Genomic DNA, 18,703 nt, shown 5'->3' on the forward strand with positions numbered 1-18,703 from the left:
TGTGTGTGTGTCCCCTACCCAACCCCCCCCCCCCCCCCCCCCCCCCACCTCCAATGTACAGCCCTCACCCAACCCACCCAACCCCACCCCACCAACCTCCTCCAATGTACAGTTTCTACGCCAAATGTATATACACTCCTTTTCTGGACACTTTTGTATCACAAACAGTACTGTATTTGCAAATCTGATATGTCATAAATGTATAGATGTAGCAGTACTGTCTATCTGTATGTCATGTATGTCATATATGTTATGATGAATTGAAAATGGGGGACCCTGGTGGAAACAAGATGAAAGTCTTTCTCTGGTCTGCATCCCCTTAACAATTGTATGTATTGAGATGTACTGTACTGTACCCATTCTGCAATCTGTTAATAAACTTTTCAATCAATCAATCAATCAATCAATCATGTATCCAACTGAAACTGTAATCTTCAAATATTTCATGAATAATTCTTTGGGAAATCTGATGTAATCTTTTTTTCGTTTTCGACAAAATCGTGTATCACAAATTACAATAAAAAACAATCCCACTATATAATAGCACATATAGACGATAAACAATATAAATACTCTTGATATATTGCTCAGCCCTAATGGCAGTCACATTAACCTTCCAAGGTAATTAATCTAGATATGAACCACACTGACAAGTCAAAACCAATGTTGTCACCTATAAGACACAGACCTGACCTTCCCCTGCTGTGTAAACAGTGAAACACCTCGAGGAATGTGATATCTCCCTGTTTTGGCAGCAATGAAAATATCGGTGCTCGGCCACAGAGGTGAAAACATCTGATTTGAGCTGACAGTGTTAATCCAGCCTTTGATGTAGCCTCTCAGCCTTTCTCTCTGCCATTTCTCTCATTTGAACTTGTTGACGTGTTTAAAGGAATGTGCCATCATTGATTATTCAACTTCTGAAGGCCCACGGTTCAAGGTATGCCCCCCTCGACTATGATGGAGAATGTGAGGAAGTGTTTTGTCATTGATCTTTACATGCTCTGAAAGCCATTTTAGGAAATAGAGGCAGCATTGCTAATGAAAACTCATACCACTATATTGTTTTGTGGCTCTATACAGACTGAGCCGATGATTGGTTAGCTAATCGCTTTGCATCCACTACACTATTTCTTACAACTTTTTACTGTCCAAAGATCTGAGCTATCCCTTTAAGCTAAAAGGGTTTATGGTCCAGCTATGGTTGCCCTGATGGCTTACTCTGAAATTTGTCTGGGACAAAGTTAAAGAGTAGATGACCTTCTATGAACTGATCAGATGTCTTGTGTGCAAAACACTTTCATTAGACTAGATTCAAATGTGTTGTCATCATCATACAGCACAAGTACAGTACAACAAAAATAAGTTTGGCATCCAACCAGAGTGCAAATGTAAAAGTAAAGTGCAACAGCAATATACAATGTATAGGTGATTAAACTGGGTACAAAATATACAAATTAGTACTACTGAGTGTAGTGCTAATCAGATGTGTACATACATGTACAGAGTTGTATTATATAAATAGAGACAGTATGACTACTACTGGCCAGCAGTGTACAGTGTGTGTCCCCCCCCCCCCCACCCACCCAACCCCACCCCACCTACCCAACCTCCTCCAATGTACAGTTTCTACGTCAAATGTATATACTCTCTTTTCTGGACTCTTTTTGTATCACAAACAGTACTGTATTTGCAAATCTGGTATGTCATAAATGTATAGATGTAGCAGTACTGTCTATCTGTATGTCGTGTATGTCATATATTTTATGATGAATTGAAAATGGGGGACCCTGATGTAAACAAGACGAAAGTCTTTCTCTGGTCTGCATCCCCTCAACAATTGTATGTATTGAGCTGTACTGTACTGTACCCATTCTGCAATCTGTTAATAAAGTTTTCAATCAATCAATCAATCAATCAACTAAGAGTAGGATATGTACAGATATAGATATAGTATATAATATATTGCAAGTAACGTACAAGTAAATATAATAATAACTTGTGTTATTGTGTACTTTAAATGCAGTAGAGTGAAAGTATCAAGTCAGCCAAAAGTACGAAATAATAATAATTCACTTTAGACCCCAGGTTGTCACTCACTCTCTGAACAGATGACTCCGGCTGCGAACTTTGCGGCTGCCTTCTGGCAGCTGACGGTCTTGTGGTGCTGGCACTGGCTGAGGGACATCTCCATGCCCGTACACTTCACCCCGCTCATCACCATCTCCGTCACGTTGCTGCTGTCCCAGTACCAGGTTTCCTTGGAGACGGGTTAGACAGAAATAAACAAACAAGCAAACAAACAAACAAACAAAAAACACATACAGTTGATCTATTATTAGGAGATTTGAATTGAACTAAATTGTGCTGATTTATGTTCTGCTGATGTGGGCACCGTTATTTTTTTGTATCTACTTTTTTCTCCCATTTTCAATTTTTTTTTCTCCCATCCCAATTTCGTATCGTCCAATTCTACCCTCCCCTGTCTCGAACGCTGTTAGGCCATGCCTCCCACAAGCCGGCTGCAATGTGGACGAAGCCTTACATCACGTGTCCCCTCGGTACTCGAGGAAGCAGCCGTCGCATCTTTTCACCTGCGCAGCGCGATCTCTCAGCGGCGAGGGTCTGCGTGGGAGGGACACGCCGCCCCCGTCGCTTCCTGATTCTGCTGCGCAGGCGCACCAACCGACCTGTAGGAGTCGCTGTCCACAACGTCCGATCCCCGCCCATCAGCTTCCCACCCCCTAACACTGCCAATTGTGTTAGTATGAACGACCAGCCAAGCTGATAGCAATGCGGAGAGCTGGGCTCGAACCCAGCGTCTCCTGCATTGGTGGCGAGCGCCTTGCCCACTACACCACCTAGCCGCCCCTGGGCACCGTTATTAATAACAAACAGAGCCCAGAGAACAGATGTTGGTGATGACTCACTGAGGGCACGCTGTGTTTTAAGAGCAGGCTATGATGTGAGGACTCAATAGAAATAACTGCTTCCACGCCAGCAGCGTCTCCGCTCTCTTCACCTTAAACGACCCGTCCGGCTTCCACTGTTATTTTTATATTTCCTGTATCTGAACTTCGTGACAAAGTGCCGCTGGCTTTGGGATAATCCCAAACTGGATAAATAATGCAAGCACAAAACTGTTAAGCTAGGTCATCATTATCCTTGTAATACAAATATTTGTAAAGAAATAAAACAAAAGAGCCTGCCGTTTTTCATTAAAAATGTACTTTGAAGGATAATTAATCCCGTTCTAGATACGGTGTCACATGCTCATAGGAGGTGGAAATCCTAAATACTCAAGAGATATTACTTATTCAGTGATTTTTTTATATTAAAGGGATATGTTGACGTTTGGAATGTTTCTCACCAGACACTTTATGACACATTACTACGGGAACAACATTTCTACATTTGCCTTCCAGCTGCCCCTAAGAAAAGGCTTGCTGTTTGCATTTCTCAACGACAGACCAGTAACAGGGATTATCTTGGGGCTAACACTAGCCAAAACATAATCTTTCCCCCGAAAGCTGAAACCTTTTCTTTTTAAAAACCACAATGTGTACAATCATATCCGTGTCTGGAGAAGGATAAACAGACAAAACATTCAAAGTATCCCTTTAATAACAACGTTGGTCCTACTACTTACAGTGATGGCATGCATGGAGTAGCCCAGCCCTATCTGCCTGCAAACCACCATGGCCTCCTTCGTGGTCCAGCCTGCGCTGCACACTGTGCCCCACTTGGACCCAACCTGAACCTCCACCCGGCCCTCGTAGTCGGTCCGACCGCCCGCTATCCGGACCTGCAGAGAGGCCCTGCTGGACGTCAGTGAGGGGACAGACTTCCTGTCCCGACTCTGATCCCATCCCCTCCTCCCCCCCCCCCCCCCCCACCCCCAGTCCCTGAGGGGTGGTGCTAGTTTGTTATTGAAGCGACGGCGGGGTGGTGGGGGATAAGTAATTAAGACATGTCGCTCGTCACATTGCTTCATTAACCCTTTCAGGTGTGCCGTCTCACATTTTGAGATTAGAATGTTCCAGAACTGAACATTCTAACAATGTCACGATGGCTACTGGTCTATATATATACTACTATTATATATAGTATACTAGTATATATAGTCCATATTCTAGAATGCTTTAAATGACCAGTATGGACTGCATTTTATATATATTTAAAAAATGCAGTCCACACTGGTCATTTAAAGAGTTCAATAATTCCAAGGTGGAATACTGGGAGGGGGGAGGGGGGAGGGGGGGGGGGGGGGGGGGGGGTGTTACACCTGAAAGAGTTAAAATCATGGTATCTGGTCCGTTTGTGACAGGTGTGATACGATGGGGGGGGGGGTAGGCTGAAGGGTTGACGTCGGCGTCTCGTCCACATGACAACAGAGGACGTGTCCAACTCTGTTCACCCATGTGGGAAAGTAAACATCTCATCAGCCGGCAAAAAGAGGAAACCCCCTCGGCCAATAGGAGATGTTTATTATCTGTTATGTCTACCGGTTTTAGCAGCGTGGGTTAATAACCTACTTTCAGGCCGTGGTTAGCGTAGCCCAGGCCCATCTGTATGGGTTAATAACCTACTTTCAGGCCGTGGTTACTGGTTAGCGTAGCCCAGGCCCATCTGTATGGGTTAATAATAACCTACTTTCAGGCCGTGGTTAGCATAGCCCAGGCCCATCTGCATGGGTTAATAACCTACTTTCAGGCCGTGGTTAGCATAGCCCAGGCCCATCTGCATGGGTTAATAACCTACTTTCAGGCCGTGGTTAGCGTAGCCCAGGCCCATCTGCATGGGTTAATAACCTACTTTCAGGCCGTGGTTAGCGTAGCCCAGGCCCATCTGTATGGGTTAATAACCTACTTTCAGGCCGTGGTTAGCGTAGCCCAGGCCCATCTGCATGGGTTAATAATAACCTACTTTCAGGCCGTGGTTAGCGTAGCCCAGGCCCATCTGCATGGGTTAATAATAACCTACTTTCAGGCCGTGGTTAGCGTAGCCCAGGCCCATCTGTATGGGTTAATAATAACCTACTTTCAGGCCGTGGTTAGCGTAGCCCAGGCCCATCTGCCTGCAGGCCACCATGGCCTCCTTGGTGGTCCATTCTTCTCCACAGATCAGCCCCCAGCTCTCGGTCCCGTTAGAGTCCGTACGCGCCACCCTCCACGCGGCCCTCGTACGCCGTGCGTCCCCCTGTGATGCGGATCTGTTTTGCGGGGTTAAGAGGGTTAGGAGGCGCGAAGCGAAGCGTGTGTGTGTGGAGCAGCGGTTCTCAACCCGTTTAATGCCATGAAAGGATAAACATTACAAGGCACGTCTAATAATATTTCTTGTAAAAGTCATATAAAGCATGAAAAGGCTCTTTCGTTATATTTTAATGAGGAAATGTTTTTTTGTTTTTTTGACACATACTTTAAAAAAAAGCATTTTTTTTTACATTTGAGCAAAATCTCAAGGCACACCTGAACTGACTTCATGGCAAACTGGTTGAGAAACACAGAGGGCATGGCAGAGTATTCACCATATTCACACCGGGTGGCCATTTAGCTCTCATGTCATGCTCAGGTTGGGTTCCTTTCCACCCTGTTCCCACCTTGGGTGGGAGAAAATGGCCACCGTGTGAATATGGTCAACGGCCTGGTGAAATACAAACTGCATTAGGTAGTGCGCCTAATACAGTTTGGCTTCTAAGACATAGTGCACATTAGAAGCATAATGAAGCTCTTTGTTTGTTTGGGGGGGGGGGGGGGGTACTTTTAGATGAGAGTGACAGTGTAATATTATTACAATGTTAGCTTGTTAGGTCTTTACCTCTCATCTTAGTGAAACCCACAAAGAGAGTTATTGCAGCAAACCTGTTTACCCCACTTTCATATAAACAAATGATATATATATAACAACAACAACACAATAAATGCATCACAATACAAATCAGTTTCATTTCCCTTGCATCATGTAGTTATCGAAACAGTTTTGTAAATTAATAAATGTATATCTACCTACCTCTCTATCTCTCTCATGTACTTACCCCTCTCTATATATCTATCTCTCTATATATACAGTATAATTATAATATATCTCTCTCTATATTTAATCTCTCTATCTATCTATCTCTCTCTCTTTCATGTCCCGACCCCCCTCTCTATACACCTATCTCTCTATATATACAGTATATAATATATCTCTCTCTCTATATATATATATATATATATATATATATATATATATATATATATATATATATATATATATATATTTTTTTTTTTTTGATCTTTTTTCCCCCTCCTTTTTCCTCCGATCTTCTCCCATCCCAATGTTAGTCGTTATGCCAATTCCCAATCCCCTTCCTGGTCGCTGCGCACTTACCCCCCACAGTCGGTCTAGGAGAGTGGAGGCTATCACGTGCTTCCTCCGACACACGTCCAGCCAATCAACCGCTTCTTTTCACCTGGCAGCGCGGACTCTCACTGAGAGGGTGTAACATGTGGAAGGATCACACTACCCCCCGTAGATCCTATCCGCGCTGAGCAGGCGCCCCGACTGAACTGTAGGAGTCGCTGTTTACAACGACCCGGACCCACCCCGCCAGCTTCTCCCACCCTCTAATACAGCCAATTGTATTAGTGTGAACGGCCAGCCAAGCTGGTGACAACGCCGGGAGCTGGATTCGAACAGGCGAATCCAGCGTCTCCGGCGTTGGTGACAAACGCAATCTTCTATATATATATTTCTAAATGAATGTGACATGTTAGTGAGAAGGTTAAAGTCTGACCGTGCTCTCGAACCCCATGTAAGGCACGTTGCACCTCACAGCAGCATCCTCCACGTGCTGGCAGTCCTCTGAGGTGATGTTCTTAAAGGGACAGTTCCATACGGTCTTCTCCTGACCCAGACACTTCACCTCATTCATATAGATGGGACCCATTCCTGACGGGCAGACAGACATACACACGTACAGTACAGTACAGTACAGTACAGACAGACAGACAGACAGACAGACAGACAGACAGACAGACAGACAGACAGACAGACAGACAGACAGACAGACAGACAGACATGCAGACAGACAGACAGACAGACAGACAGACAGACAGACAGACAGACAGACAGACAGACAGACAGACAGACAGACAGACAGACACACGTACAGTACAGTACAGTACAGTACAGACAGACAGACAGACAGACAGACAGACAGACAGACAGACACACGTACAGTACAGTACAGTACAGTACAGACAGACAGACAGACAGACAGACAGACAGACATGCAGACAGACAGACAGACAGACAGACAGACAGACAGACAGACAGACAGACATACAGACAGACAGACAGACATGCAGACAGACAGACAGACAGACAGACAGACATGCAGACAGACAGACAGACAGACAGACAGACAGACAGACAGACAGACAGACAGACAGACAGACAGACAGACAGACAGACAGACAGACAGACAGACAGACAAAGAGAGACAGACAGACAGACAGACAGACAAAGAGAGACAGACAGACAGACAGACAGACAGACAGACAGACAGACAGACAGACAGACAGACAGACAGACAGACAGACAAGACAGACAGACAGACAGACAGACAGTTGGGCTCCACTTTAATTTCAGTCAAATCAAGATGTAAACACAAGCAATTGCTAATAACATTTGTTTTCAATACACCTTTTCTAACCTGACGACATACACATTCTAAATAAGCTCCCTTTGTGTTTCCCCGTTGCAATGTTTGTTAATATACTGTAGTTTCTGACGAGAAATGAACGGGGGCCAAAGTTGTTCCTCTAGCAATGTAACGGCAACGCAACACTTCTGAAAAGGTCTATACATAAGATAACCACAATGTTCCCATACCAATACTTTTTTTCCCTTCAATATTTGAATTTCTCTGCCTCAGTTCTCTGTTCATCAATTACAAGAGCGCCTTGCGAGACGTTCGCAGTTATGGCAAAACGAGATCATGCATAATGTAACCCCCCCCACCCCCACCCCCCTCCATTAGTACATGTTCCGAGAATCCATGAATGACTTGTTTTGACTGTGATATTCCGACAGTTTTCCGAGACAGAGAAATGACAGAAATGTAACAGGGTGATGGTTGTCTAAACAGCAGGTATGTTGTTCCCTCAGAACACATTCTACAACCAGCCTCCTCAGCATCCTTCTTCTGTGGTAGCACACGCACTGTACACACACAAGAACGAGCCGACTTCTTCTATGGTAGGACACGCACTGTACATACACACACACACACCAGAACGAGCTGACTTCTTCTGTGGTAGCACACGCACTGTACACACACACAAGAGCGAGCCGACTTCCTCTGTGGTAGCATACGCACTGTACACACATGAGAACGGACATCCACACACACCCAGCCCTTTCCGATGGGCTACCCCCTTGAAAAGGCTGCCTGTTCCCCACCGATGGAAAAGGAACTTGAGGCAATTTGACCTAAATGCTCAGTTGTACACTTCCCATGTTCATCAGAGAGAATCAGTAATGAGACACGCGTTATGCACGCACTCTCACGGACACACCCACCGACGCACACGTTTGTGGTGTAGAATCTGAAATGAATCACAAACGTACACATACTGCACACACACCTTCATTCAGCTTCATGGCTGCTGTTGGCTATTCAAATGATGTTAATTCATAATTTTCTATCTGGAATCTGAATTTCTAAGCTGTCTTCAACCAAACGGAACACCTGTGACTCATAAGGAGGCCCGACAGCTATTTTTTTTTTTTAAGATTTCTTTTTTTGGCGTTTTATCGCTTTATTTCTACTGGGCAGTCCAGTAGGGAGAGACAGATGAGGAATGGGAGACAGAGTGGGGGGAAGACATTCGGCAAATAACGACGGGTTCGGGAGTCGAACCCGGGTCGGCCGTGTCGCGGCTGAGCGCGCTATGTGGTTCGCCACTGGGGCGCCCCGCCCGACAGCTCTTTAACCCTTTCACTACCACACAGTAAACCTTTTGTAGTGTGGTTGTGAAAGGGTTAACCCTTTGTCGCGTGGCAGTGAAAGGGTTCACCTTCTGTATTGTCGCAGTGAAAGGGTTAACCCTTTGGTAGTGTGGTAGTGAAAGGGTTGACGCATAAACCATCCACAGATCAGTTCCGTTTTCAAGTGAAATGACCCAACACATCGCCTTACAGGGATAGTTCAGATGTTTGGAGCCCTAGCCCTGTTGCTACTTATCAACCATGTAGTCGCTTGTTAAGAGTCCTTTCTCAGCACAATCCATGCTGTTCCTCATACTAGCTCTGGACAGTTAGCCACGAACCAACGCAAAGTCAATAGGGTCGCGCTCCCGTCAGTATAAGCTGACTTGATGCTCAATTTCAAACTGAATTTCAAAAAGGTTAAACCACTGCTTTAAAGGAAAACTCCAACATTTTGGGAAATTAGCTTATTTTACCCTGGAGTTAGACAAGAAGATACATACCTTTTTCTTCTCTGTGCATGCAGTAGGAGTAGGAAGACGTTGGGAACTAGGCTAATGGAGGAACCTACTTCCAGTGACTGACGCTAAGCTAGGCTAACGGTGCGTGTCTTCCTACTCCTACTGCATGCACAGAGAAGAAAAAAGGTATGTATCTTCTTGTCTAGGGTAGATGGCAAATAAGCTAATTTCCCAAAATGTTGGAGTTTTCCTTTAAGTAATGTTGTCAACCCATTTTCCCAATATTATAGTGGTGAGCTTTCATTCTTTCATCATAGCATTATTTTTCTTCTTGAAGCGTGCCCCCCCCCCCCCCCCCCCCTCCCCCTAAAGACAAGGAATCTGCCCAGGAATGTCCCCTTTGGGGAGATGACCTGAGAGATTAACCAGACGACATATAAACAGCTGATGACTGATAACTGTCCCCTCCGGTCGCTACACACTGGCTTCTCCAAAGACAAGCTAACATCCAAAGTGTCTGCCCTAGAGCCCTGTTGACTCCTAGTGGAAAGAAATGAATCCGGCAACACTCAAAGTCAAAAAGTCAAAGTAATCAAAAATCTGCTTTCTACCCTAAGTTATGTTCACCTTTGCCTTTTTAAAAGGAACACGCCAACCAGGGACGTGCACAGGACTTTAGAGGGGCAGGTGCTCAAAGGCTGAAAAGGGCACTATACCTGTCTGTGTTTTAACCAAGCATGCGTAGCCCGATTTTTAAGGGCCCTTTTCGGGCGGGGGGGGGGGGGGGGGGCCTTTTTATGCTTTTTGGTTTTTTTTTGGTGATCAAATATTGAATATTGAACTATAATAATCAGTGCAGGGGCTCACTTATCCTTGAAAGACACTTTTATCACTGACTTAAAAGGCCCATACATCTCCATAAATGTTCAGGGGGGAGGGAATAAGTGCTTACCCTACAGACCCCAAGAAGTGCTGTATTTTCTGTATTGTTTAATATAAATGCATTTTTTATTCCAATCCCGATTTGTATTTTGAGATTCCCAAATCCCATCGGACTTGACTTCTTCGTGTCCCTCAGTGAGTATAATACCAGCATTCAACTGTATGCGCCACAGCGGTTTCTATCATCACCATCATCATCACCACCCACGCTATGCATAAAATATATAGGTCCGCGGAGAGGCACGCTGAGGAGGCCGTGCAAACTGCAATGGAATATGGGGCATCTCTCTCTCTTTACCTAATATTTTGATTCTATCCTGAAATTTTTCAGTTGGAACGACTGCATGCTACCATGTCCTCCCTCCTCACTCCCCCCCCACCCCCCCCCTCCCTCATCTTTCTCTGCCGAAGACTTTGCGATCTTCTTTGAGGAAAAAGTGGAGAACATCCGCAGCTCCTTCTCCCAACCCCCACCCATTCCAAATGCTGAATCGAGAACCTCATCCTTCACTCTGTCATCTTTCTCTCCCATTACAGAAGCCGAGACCCTGACACTGGTAACGTCGAACCGTCCGACTACATGCCAGCTGGACCGGCTACCTTCCCCACTCCTCCAGTCCATAGCACCAGACATCCTCCCATTCCTAACTGCAACCATCAACTCCTCACTCAACTCGGGGGTGGTCCCCACCTCCCTAAAACAAGCCAGAGTCACGCCCCTCATAAAAAAACCATCCCTGAACCCTACCGTCATAGGCAACTACCGTCCTGTCTCTCTTCTCTCCTTCCTTTCTAAAACACTTGAACGTGCTGTATCCAACCAACTTACTGCTTATCTCTTACAGAATGACCTCCTAGACCCTAATCAGTCAGGCTTCAGGACTGGTCACTCCACAGAGACAGCCCTCATTGCGGTCACAGAGGCACTTCACTTAGCAAAAGCAAAAGGCCTCTCCTCTGTCCTGATTCTCCTAGATCTATCTGCAGCCTTCGACACAGTCAACCACCAGATCCTCCTTGCGGCCCTCGCAGGAATGGGAGTGGCTGGCTCTGCGCTGACATGGTTGTCATCATACCTCAATGACCGCTCCTACCAAGTGTCATGGAGAGGGACCCTGTCGGCCACCCGCCCCCTGCGGACGGGTGTCCCCCAGGGCTCGGTTTTAGGACCCCTTCTCTTCTCCCTCTACACTAAATCACTGGGTAACATTATCACGTCTCATGGCTTCTCCTACCACTGTTATGCCGACGATACTCAACTCTTCCTCTCCTTCCCTCCCTCAGATATCCACGTCTCTGAGCGGATCTCGGCCTGTCTGTCCGACATCTCCGCCTGGATGACGACCAACCACCTCAAACTGAACCTAAGCAAAACAGAATTGCTCCACCTGCCGGCCAAATCCTCCCCCCTGACCGACCTTTCCATCACAGTCGAGAATGCAGCTGTGACCGCGTCCCCGACCGCCAAGAACCTTGGTGTTGTCCTCGACGACCAGTTGAACTTCTCTGCTCACATCGCAGCGACAACCAGAACCTGCCGATTCCTCCTGAGCAACGTCAGAAGGATACGCCCCTTCCTGACAAAAGAAGCCACCCAACTCCTCGTCCAATCAACAGTCATCTCCCGCCTCGACTACTGCAACGCACTGCTCGCTGGCCTCCCGGCCACTGCCACTAAGCCTCTTCAACTCATTCAGAACGCAGCGGCCCGCCTGATCTCAAACCTACCGAAGTCGGCCCATGTCACCCCACTTCTTAGGGACCTGCACTGGCTCCCCATTGCTGCACGAATCCGCTTCAAGGCCCTTGACCTAGCATACCGTGCGGCAAAGGGAACTGCTCCCGCCTACCTCCGGTCAATGGTCTCTAACTACACACCCTCAAGACCCCTACGCTCTGCATCTTCTGGCCGCCTCAGACCTACTCCTATCCAAGCTCCGGGAGGGTCATCAAAGAGAAGTCGCCTATTCTCAGTCCTTGCCCCACAATGGTGGAATGAACTACCCACCCCAGTTAGGACAGCCGAAACACGTCCAATCTTTCGCCGTCGACTAAAGACTCACTTCTTCAACCATTATCTGAATTAAAAAAAAAAAAAAAAAAAAAAAAAAAACCCTAACTAACCATACTGTCATGCACTTGTCCTAATAAACTAACCTACACTGTAGCACTCAACACTTTGATGAACATTGTTACTCAGCTGATAGAGTTGTGCTCTTCCTGATGGCTTGTCGTACAGAACTTGTAAGTCGCTTTGGATAAAAGCGTCAGCTAAATGACTAAATGTAAATGTAAATGTAAATGGAAGGGCAGTCTATATGCGTAACGAAAAAAAATATAATAATTTTTTTCAAAAAGGGCACTTTTTTTACGAGGCTCAAAAAGGCAGGTGCTCAAGCACCCCTTGGACTCTATGTGTGCACGTGCCTGACGCCAACATTATGGGAAATATGCTTACTGTCTTCTCCAGAGTCAGACAAGAAGATGGATACTGATTTCCTCCCTGTGCGTTCGGTAGAAAGCTATCCGGCTACAAGCTAGCCTAGCTTAGCACAAACTGATGGAAGCGGATACGGATCAGCTAGCCTAGCTGTTGGCCAAAAACACCTCTCCCAGAGTTTTAAGCAAGGCTAGCTGATCCGTATCCGAATAATAATATAATGAATCTAATAAATATTTTGATTGGCATCAACGCAGGGGCAGTGCATAAGTCAAGGCTTGGTGGTTTCGGGGTTTGTGCTTTGGGTTTACTATTTGTGTTTATTATCATTATGTCATAATAAAATCCAATATGGAGTCCTGGTCTACTCCCCTTTTCCCATGTTCCCCCTTTACCTCGTCTCTGGATGTCTGGATGTTAGCGTCTCTACCACCTGAGACAGTTAAGGAAGTTCAGAGTATCGGGGAAGATACTCCAGTCCTTCTACTCAGGAGCTGTAGAGAGCATCCTGACCGGAAACATCACTGCCTGGTATGGAAACAGCACGGCACAGGACAAGAAGGCCCTACAGAAAGTGGTGCGCTCAGCCGAGCGTACCACGGGTATTGCACTACCCCCCCTGCAGGTTCTATACAACAAGAGGTGCAAATCCAGAGCCTGCAGGATAATGAAAGACCCTCACCACCCCAATAACAGCCTGTTTCAGCTGCTGAGGTCAGGCAGACGCCTGCAAATCCCAGCTACTAGGACAGAGCGGCTTAGGCTCAGCTTCTTCCCCCAGGCCATCAGAGCCATGAACAATGTACATTGAGTGCTCAGAACATTGAACTGTCCACACACAAGCACACATGAACACACACACGACACGCACACTGTGCACGCTCACACACGAGCAGCCACTTAACACTTTAACATGAGCGGGCACACACTCATGTCGCACACACGCACACTTATGGCCAAAGGAAAGGACACTTTAAATTAGAATAACAGGAACAGTGTATTGCACTACCAAAGCTAACTAGCATGTCACACATGCGCTGTAAATAACTATGTACAGATACCGAGATGTCACTCCATGTTACCTGCTACCTGTTACTGCACAATGTTGTTTCTTCTTTTGATTCTATTATATGTACCACTGTATTGCACATCGTTGCGGGCAAGACCACCCGCATTTCATTGTATACCTGTATGCCGTGACAATTAAAACTCTTGACTTGACTTGACTTGACTACCTCCTATCCTATAATATGGCAGGTAGGCCTCAGGTAGAGCGGTACCATACAGTTTTGAACCGCATTCAAATTCCGCAAAATCTACAAAACCCTTTTTGTTTGTTTTATAGTTACAGCAAGCCATTGGGGCTGTTGTCAAAATAAATATTTTACTTTAAAATAAATCTTGTTTATTATTTTATAAAGTACGTCGGATCGCTGCAATCTTTTTTTTGGACCACATTTCGGAGCGTGTCTAACTGCCAACATCATACCTGGAGCCTCAAGGCAACAAACAAACAAACAAACAGCAAAGGTGGCCAGTGTGTGTGAAAGAAAGTTCAGCCTGTGGGTGAAAAACACAAGCTTCCTGCCTCCCTGGGTCCTGACCTTGTCCCATGCGCGCCCCGGTCAAGGCCTCCTTGGCGCTGCCGAAGCCCATCTCCCGGCACACCACGCTGGCGGACAGCAGGTTCCAGCGGTCGTCGCACACCGTGCCCCACTCCGTGTTCTTCAGCACCTCCACGCGGCCCTCGCCCGGCTTGGCGCCTCCCTTCAGCCTCACGTTGCTCTGGAAGAGGGAGAGGGAGCGACACGTGCCGACATCAGTTCCCCGTTTCGGCACCTATTATACAGCCTGACCGCCGTCATGGGTGGGACGGGGGCTCACTCACTCACTCACTCACTCACTCACTCACTCACTCACTCACTCACTCACTCACTCACTCACTCACTCACTCACTCACTCACTCACTCACTCACTCACTCACTCGCTTGTATAAGAACGTGCTTCACATCTATTAAGACTGCAGGTGAATGTGGCCCAAATCAGATTTATTTTGCTCATATGTGACTCAGGTTTGTGTTTTTCACAACAGTGTGAACGGCACGAATTACATGGAATCAGATTGTTTCAATTCTGATTCGAGCCACTTTCATAAACGTGGTCCTAAATCAGATACAGATCTGATTTTTTTGCAATGCGACCTCAGTCTGAACAGTCATGTGACTTTCACGTCACTCTAAGAAGGTGACATTTGTCACAATCTTACGTCCATCTTCTTCATTGTTCATCTGCGCAGTTCAGGAGCGTGGCCAGTTCACACTGGAATCTTTTAAATAATACATTTAAATAATAATGTGAACAGCCAAAACATTATATGAACATACTTAATTTGACTTGGATGGTTTTATCCAAAGTGCCTCTGTGTTGCCCCAGAAGGAATCAAACCGCTAACCTCAGTAGTGTTAGTGCCTTGCTAAGGCCAAGCAGGCTGATTACATGTCGAAGCATGTTTCGATCACTTTCTGAACGATGTACTGATATGAAGCCAGTGAGATAATAGAGTTATTCTTCCCTGTACGGTCATGTAGCCCATAGACGTGGAGTCTGGGTGTCAGCTGAGTGGTTTCACCAAAGTCTGTCTGTCTGAGAAGTCGGGTCACTCTGCTGCCATCTTGATAACAGCGACTAAGGGGCCTTTCTCACATAGGTATTGGGATCGAATCACCGCCCCGGGGCACGGGGGGGAGTGTTCTCACTCACCCCTTTTGGGATGCGAAACGGCGCTGACATTCAATATAATCGATGCAGCAATGTTACTAGTAAAAGGCTAAGCTAACTAGCGTTAGCCGTTAGCTTAGCGCTATCGTTAACCCTGCAAAACGCTCAAAAGCGGACTCTACAACACCATCCATTCGTGATAAAATGGGGTGGGTTATATTGACAAGGCTTGACAACAGAGGTTCAAATATAACTTTATATTTATTGGTAATTTGTTCATTTTATATCAGCATCCAGTCTCCGCAGTAGTGTTAAGACACTTCCTGTTTACATTTTCGAACGTGACATCATCGCCTATGGCAAGCGTAAACGCTCAAAAGGCAAACCGTAAACAGAACCCGAAGCGAACCAAGACCGCAGTGTGTACACAAACTAGAGGGGGGAGAGGGGGGGGGGGGAGTTCGCACTCTGACCCGGAATGAGGACGGTACGGACCGGTACGGACAGAATGAGTGAGTGAGAAAGGCCCCTAAGATAAGACCTGTCTCTTTGAACGGGGAGTCCTCTGTATCTAAGGATCAGTCATACATTTAATTGATTTTCTTTCATATTTGAAGTCACTGGTATACTGTATTTCTGACAACACAAAATGATAAATTTGGTCAAAAAGGGCAATTTTTGTCTTTTTCAAATGAGCCTTTTCCCCCCCACTTAGACCAGCTTCTAGGCATGTGCCACCTGCCAGATTCCTTAGTTACCGTGGCAACCACTCACTGCGCGATTCCCAGCCTTTTAGCAGTGTCTGACTGTGATTCATTTTAAACGTCTTCAAAAGTCACATTTGCCCTCAAGATTAAGCAGATTATAGTTTTACATAAAATCACATTTAATTATTTACTCTGAATATGGAAGCAGCTTTTTCGTTGGCCACCGTCTCTATACTGTTATGGATTTCTCCTCTCCAAACTGCCACAGTGCTCCGCCCCCCTGGGGACCGTCTCTGGTTTCACCACTAATGGTTAAGATTAGGAAAGTGGGTGGGTAGGCTGACCCCAGGCCAGTGCTGGTGGAGGGGCTACTTAAACCCTGCCCCACGCCCTGTCATTAAAATGCACTGTTTACCGAGGTCTTGAGTTTCTTCTTGATCCGCGTGTACTGGGGTCCCGGGACGCAGCTGACCACGGCCGGCATGCCCCCCGCGCAGGACGTGGTGGCGTTGGCCTTGGTGAACTCCAGGGGGCAGGCTGCCAGGTGAACCTCTGTGCCCGTGCAGCCCACGGTGTGGATGTAGTAGTGGTTCTTCTTACGCTCCAGATACATCCTGGTGTGGGCGGAGAGGGGGAGGAGCCAGGGGGAAACCAGGGAATATTTTAATTAATAAAAACAAAAGATGAACGAGCGAATACTTTAATTATAAAAGAAAAGGATGAATGAGGGAATATTATAATTATTAAAAACATTAGATGAATGAGTGAATACTTTAATTAATATGACTGACTGACTGACTGACTGACTGGCTAACTGTTTCACTGACTGAAGGATTCACTGACTGATTCACTGACTGACTGACTGACTAGCTGGCTGACTGACTGAGTTATGGGTTGGCCACATAAAAAGATTACACATAATTCTGCTCTACAAAGCAAAGAAAAACAAACAAACAAATCACAAAACCAAAAATCATAACATGCTAACTTCCATTATCTTTGGACATAGCTCAGGTTGTTATTACAGTATAAACCCATCACTCCACCAGGGTTGAGATCAATTCACTTTCAACCTAATCAGTTCAAAATGTAAACAGACATTGCGTTAACTTACTGATTATAGCACATTCATTCTCATGTCAATACTGTCTGTTGGATAGTACACCCTTTTCACACCAAGGTTTTTCAGTATTTGAAAGAAAATCTACTTTCTGATCATTGAACTGAAAGTGAGTTGATCCCAACCCTGCACTCCACTCCACAGTAAGTGACAAATTCACACAGATTATCACAAATATCTTATTTCACACACGCACACAAAGAAAATCTAAAAGAATGTCTGTGTTACAGGTGGACCATAGACGCCAGAAACAGGACGGACACAAGAAAAGCTTGTCTAGAAATGTATCTAACTCCCGTGGCACCGATTTATCCAAGACTTCTGGACAAAGACTAATGCTTCCAGCTTAATGCGAAACACCTGTTTCTTCTCAGAACCCAGCGGGGAGGATGTCTGGTGCAGCCGGCACGAGTATCAATCATTTTCAAAATGGCCGACTGAAATGGGTGCATTGTACTGTAAACCACAGTAAATCCCGCAGCTGGTTTTGTTGAAGATTTTCATCTCACCTTCAAATTCCTGAACAGGGCAGACGTATTTATACTTCTAAAGCCTAACTGAGTGAAAGAATTCAACCTGCCTCCTGCGCAGGGAGGTAACAATCTTAAAGGGATAGTTCCTATTTCTTACTTACAATTACCAGTGATGATGTTGAGTTCTTTCTCAGCACAATCCATCCGGATAGTTAGCCACAAATGAAGGCAAAGTCAGTGGGGTCAAGCTCTCGTCTGTACAAGCTGACTGACTACGCGCACTGTGGAGCATGTTTCAGCAAACTTCAGTCAGCTTGTACAGACGGGAGCTCGACCCCATTGACCTTGCATTGGTTTGGGGCTAACTAGCCGGAGCTAGCATGAGGAACAGCATGGCTTGTGCTGAGGAAGGATTCCACCAATCAACAACATTGGTGAGAAAGAAATAGGGCTCTGGTTCCAACAATCAGAAGTATTGAAAAAAAAATTTGATCCACTTTTTTCTCCCATTTTCTATATTTTTCTCCCATCCCAATTTCGTATCATCCAATTCAACCCTCCCCTGTCACGAACGCTGTTTCTTGCCTCCCACAAGCCGGCTGCAATGTGGACTAAGTCATACATAGCACAAGTCCCCTCCGGTACTTGAGGTAACAGCAGTCGCATCTTTTCACCTGCGCAGCTCGATCTCTCAGTGGCGAGGAGTAACGCGTGGGAGGCTCACGCTGCCCCCGACACTTCCTGATTCTACTGCGCAGGCGCACCAACCGACCTGTAGGAGTCGTTGTCCACAACGCCCGATCCCCACCCATCAGTTTCCCACCCCCTAATACGGCCAATGTGTATTAGTATGAACGACCAGCTAA

The 18,703-nt window shown here is 46.0% G+C and overlaps 1 protein-coding gene across 1 annotated transcript in view; it reads right to left on the reverse strand.

Annotated features, from left to right (window-relative positions):
- The window catches only part of loxl3b (lysyl oxidase-like 3b), a 55,815-nt gene that overhangs the window by 11,879 nt on the left and 25,233 nt on the right, over positions 1-18,703 (reverse strand). Inside the window, 6 exon segments of the mRNA XM_084309606.1 lie at positions 2,101-2,260; positions 5,041-5,167; positions 5,169-5,212; positions 6,779-6,933; positions 14,424-14,604; positions 16,660-16,858. Coding sequence (XP_084165732.1) covers positions 2,101-2,260; positions 5,041-5,167; positions 5,169-5,212; positions 6,779-6,933; positions 14,424-14,604; positions 16,660-16,858 — 866 coding nt within the window.

Source organism: Notolepis coatsorum (genome assembly GCF_963971535.1).
Source record: "Notolepis coatsorum genome assembly, chromosome: 3".
NCBI classification, from domain to species: Eukaryota; Metazoa; Chordata; class Actinopteri; order Aulopiformes; family Paralepididae; genus Notolepis; species Notolepis coatsorum.